The sequence below is a fragment of the Haliaeetus leucocephalus genome, unplaced genomic scaffold (assembly GCF_000737465.1).
Source record: "Haliaeetus leucocephalus isolate CR32 unplaced genomic scaffold, Haliaeetus_leucocephalus-4.0 Scaffold406, whole genome shotgun sequence".
NCBI classification, from domain to species: domain Eukaryota; kingdom Metazoa; phylum Chordata; class Aves; order Accipitriformes; family Accipitridae; genus Haliaeetus; species Haliaeetus leucocephalus.
This window is the reverse complement of record NW_010972842.1, coordinates 1,733,133-1,738,132: the sequence shown is the minus strand read 5'-3', so window position 1 is coordinate 1,738,132 and position 5,000 is coordinate 1,733,133. Positions and strand designations below refer to the sequence as shown.

Sequence of the window (5,000 nt, the reverse complement as noted above, 5' to 3'; positions counted from 1 at the left end):
ATGCTGTACCGTTTATATTGTTCAGTTGTCAATAATACATTCATTCTAGTCTGCTTTATAATGCTACGTGTAGTTCATAATTTGCCTACTGACTTCCTAATATGTTGCAAATTTAATCAGGAGAAAATCCTGTTTCTTCAACAATGGAATAAACAGCAAAATAATGAAATAAGCTGCATGTGTATTGCACAGTCTACTTTACACTTTCAAACCAATAACTCAGCTCTTCAGGAACATTTTCCAGTCCTCTATGATATTTTCTCCCCTTAAAAAAAAATCTGGTTTTCTCAATTATAAATCAGGTTAACATGGGATTAGTAAAGGATGCAGACAAGATAAAAGATTAGGAATATGCCGATGAAGTCTGAAAATTGACCAGCACAACTTGTACATAACTTAAAAGGCGTGACAAGAAACCAAAAAAACCCCTTTGGAATGATTCCCAGCCTTCTGGAGGAAAGAATGTATGTCTGTCTTGGCAGATTGCAGCATATTGGACCCTAAAACTGCAGCAACTTTATACAGAGAAAAGTTATTTTAGAGGTTTTTAAAAATGCATTAGACCTAGTTTTTCTTTCACTACGTTGCCTGTACATGCATGATAAATAAAGCAAGCCTACTTCACAGGCAAAAAAGATCAGAAAAAATAATTCTTAAAACAATTTTTACACTCTTAATGTTCCCATAAAATAGCTTTTCTCCAAAATGCACAGCACAAGTAACCACATGACGTGAAAGTATGGCAGAAGAGATGTGTATATCTCATGAGTTTCCGAAGATTACTGTGTTAACTCTCAAGAAACGTGCCACAGTCTCCCAAGTTACTGTGTAATCACAGCAAAATTACATTATGCTGGACTTTCTTCTCCCACACTGCATACGGCTGTTACATTTAAAGTTCCTCAGGGCAAGGACTGTGTCTGTATCTATTTTGTAAGGTGTTATGCAAACATATGGTGTTTAATAAATAATCATGAGTAAGCAGTAACCTCAAACTCGGGCCAGGAGATCTTTTATACCTATGCCGTTGCTTACTGTTGCGTGTTATACAGGTCACAACCATGTGCATACGTAGGTGAGCATGCACACATGTGGAAATACAGTGGGGTGTACTGGTGATAGCAGTGATGATGCAAAGGTGAAATCTGTCTCCAGTCCTTTTTCTGGCAATTTTGTACCCAATTAACTGAAAACATTAAACCATTACATTAACAGACCACCCGCTGTCATGCCTATGTAATTGAGGGAGTAAAATTCTTTTGAATCTAAATTTCAGAAAGAAGTGAATGTTACGTTCTGAGCAGTTACCTAGGTTTTAAACTGATAGTGCATTTTTGCACCAATGGGGAGAATGAAGTCAGTTCCTTTGAAAATAAATAAATTTTAGGTGTTATGACTCACATAAAGGAAATGTGGTGTCCTGGGTGATGCCTGAACTTAGTGTAAACTACCAAGCAAGTTACAAGTATACTCTTAAACAATTTTATATTAGAAGAATGAACAAAATCTTTCATAATTACTTATACCTCTTCCCCAGCCATGCCTCTTGCAAGGATAGCAGAATCTGTTGTATTTTACTCACCTGCAAACCCCATCATTGCGTCCTAAAACTGTGAAGTCATGATTTAAATAAAAAGAGACAAATTTCAGTAAAAGTGAGATGCGGTCCTCTCTATTTCTCCACTGTTTTTGATGAACACATTTTTCCCCATAGACTAACAATCAAATAACTACATAGTTCTCTGATTAATTCTGCTAAAAAAGTAAAAGGAGAAGCTATATTTCCTTCGTGGTATAGATAACTTAGTTCCTGTAACTGTGAGACTGTCTGTGACTGTAGTTCCTGCAAAGCTTACCCCTCGTGCCTACAGTGGAAACAGCCACTAAATCCACAAAGGCAAAACTCCTTTGCTCCCATTTCTTCTTTAGCCTGATCCTTATGTTTTCTTCTCAGTGGAGCAGCAAACCCACTATTAAAGCTCCAAAAGGGACTTCTTTGATCCTGGAAGAGAGAGAATAAACTGAAACCACTGTCCTTCAAAAAACAGTATTAAACGAGCTTTGTAAAGTTGTACTCTATTGAAACGTACGGGGGACAGCCGCTTGGGTCTGGGCTGTACTTTAGTTACGGACAGCCGCCCACTGAGGTCCTCCTTCCCTGTTGCAGAGTGTGGTTTTGTTTTGCTAAACTGGCACCTGTAGCCTGAATCCCTCCCGGGAGACTTGCTGTGTGTGTAAGGTGTGTAGCTGTTCCTTCCCCTGCCTTTACCTTGCACACTCTTCCTCGGACCAGGGAGCCTGATCACTGCCATCATCTTCAGAGGCTGCTTCTGGGAACTGCAGTGAAACTCAGGGATGTTCCCTTACAGCTCTGTTTTGGGGAAGGGAGAACGGATGTTCTGTTGGTTTTGCTTAATGATGAAAGAGCAGGTAGAGAAATCTTAACAAAGTCTACATTAATTCACAGTAGTTCAAGCAGCATCAAAGCAATTATATCTTTTGAAGAATCATTTGTAAGGTGATTCTCTGTTCATCTGCACCAGCAACAGGGAGTGGAAATCAGTTCAGTCGCTCTACCAAATACTGATAACTAGTTACATTGGCCTTTAGATGGCATATGTGACCTGGGAGATAGGAACTGGGTAGCTGGCGTTCATCACTGAGAAAGTTTGTAGAACTAAATGAAATAATCGGTTTTATTATTTTGTACTGTTGTATGTAAGGCATGCTCTGACCAGGTCTTTTTGCATAACTCCCATTGAAACTAATGGAAGCCATATGCACAGGAGAGAAAAGTGGACTCATAAAGAAATTGTCCTCATCTTAACACTGTCTTACTAGTGTTCTCTTTCTTCTCTAGGCACCTTAACAATGAACATGCATTGGATGACAGAAGCACTGCTCAGTGTCGGGTGCAAATGCAAGTGGTTCAGCAGTTAGAAATACAGGTTTGTTACATGGATGTGTTATCCTATCACGCATTTGCTATTAACCTAAACTAAATTGAAAACATTTGCCTTAGTGACTCTAGCTTAAAGCCATATGTTTCTTGCATGAAGTTTGTTGATATTCATGAACAAGTGGGGTTTTTTTACTTAAAGACTTTTCACATTATAAATTATGCAATAATTATCTAACATCAGCATTGTCTACAGTATTTTGCTTGAACTAAGACCCTAATTCCATTCATCACGAATGAAAAATGCAGTCCCTGGAGCAGAGACTGGTTCCAAGCCGTCTTCAGTTCTTGAAATGTTGGGTCAGGACCCCTCTTCCTTCTTCCCCTTCTGACCCGATGCTTGTCCGTGCCATTCTGCAGGACAAAGGAGTAGCAGAGGGTATCTCTGGCCGAAATGACTCCCAGCCTGATGGTGGGCATTTTTCTGCGAGCAGAAGGTGCAGTGTCAGACCCACCCAGGGAGGTCCCCGGGGGGTCCTGTGGCTGGGACCGCAGGACTCGGGTGCCCCTTTCAGGCTGTAACCATTAGAGGTCACTCCCTGGATGTGAATGCTCCCTCCAGCTTACGCAAGAAGTGCCGAGTACCCCTGGGGTCTCCCAGTATTGAGACTACACTTACCGGGCTACCGAGGCTGGGCACAGACCTCGGCAGCCCAAAATGACCGTGCCGGACACTTACACCGCACCGTCCCCTCCCGCCTGTACCGGAGTCGTAGGAGGGCATTTCTCAAGAGTCCCGTCCCCTCTTGGGACCGTTCAGAGGAGCTCAAGGGATGCAGCAAGGGCCTGAGATTTTTTCTCCCCGTTTGTTGCCCTGTGTGGAGAAAGAAGGATAAATACCGTTCAGCTTTCTCACCTTTTAGCGTATTGTCTCACTGTTCTCATGCATGTAAGAATACTTGTTCTTCTTTCAGCCAAGGCAAACTGTTTGGGTCTTTTGTATTTTAATACTGGAAACCCAAAGCAATGAGAGGAGTGTACAGTAATGTCATTTCCGTTCAAATGAAAGCTTTATAAACCCAGGCAAAGCTGCAGTTTCTTTCAGAAGATTTACAGGATAGCGTTAGCTTAATTTGTTAGGAATTTACGTCATGGCAAATAGCATATCTCTAAAGTGTCACACACATAATATGAAGCCTAAGAAGAAACGTTTTTGCCACCCCCTGCCTCAGATGTTCTTAAATTAATGATACACTGACCAAATTATATCCAGCATACCCAAAATATCTGCAGTAATACAGGTAGTTTCCTCTTCTTAAAATTACTTACAAGTTGTTTTCCTTAGTCCAGTCTCAGTCTACAGGTGTAACTCTTGAGCTGAATTCACACAAGAAGGTATTACAGAACTCTCCGGAAAATGGCAGCATTAAACACCAAGTGATTCTTGTTGCAGTGAATGTTGTAACCGTGTTGTAGATATCAAAAGCCGTATCACTAGAATACAATTCTGAGCATTTCTTCTTGCAACCTAGCTTTTGAAAAAAAATTATTCTTTTCATGTTGTAAGATAGAAAGTTCTGGTATTTTTATCAACAAGCTACATATTTCAAACACTTCCTCCTCTTTCTTTTTTTTTTTTTTAAATTTGGTAATTTGTTTGAGTCTGAAACTACAAATATTTACGTAGCATATGATCAGAAAATGGTATCAGTTAGGAAAAAGTACAGGTTCCAGTAACTTGATGTTTTCTAAAGGCAGTTTAAGGGCTGCTTACGAACTGTTTACCATTTACAAAGGCTAGGCTGTAATGTAACAGTCCAAGTGAAGATTTAGCTTGCAGTGTGACCAATTATGCCATTTTTTGCTTTGTCTGACTGCTAGTGAAGTAAGGTCCATCAGTTGTAATGAGACCCAGTGCAGTGTCGATGCCGACTCGGTGGCAGAGTTCAGCGTTTCACACTGCCTGGGCCCTGTCACTCTATTGAATTAGATTGATGATGGCAGATTGCAGGGGGCACTAACTGGACCTCAGTGGGAAAGGATGAAGTGTGTAGACAATCCTGGCAGGCACTGTGCTTTGAGGACCCTTCACCCCTTCACA

General features: G+C 40.8%; 1 protein-coding gene across 15 annotated transcripts in view; it reads left to right on the top strand.

Annotated features, from left to right (window-relative positions):
* FOXP2 (forkhead box P2) overlaps nt 1-5,000 on the top strand; it is a 192,548-nt gene that overhangs the window by 148,398 nt on the left and 39,150 nt on the right. For all 15 annotated transcript variants that reach the window (XM_010574012.1, XM_010574011.1, XM_010574010.1 and 12 more), the window contains one exon: nt 2,861-2,948. In XM_010574012.1, coding sequence (XP_010572314.1) covers nt 2,861-2,948 — 88 coding nt within the window. The remainder of the gene's footprint in view (nt 1-2,860; nt 2,949-5,000) is intronic.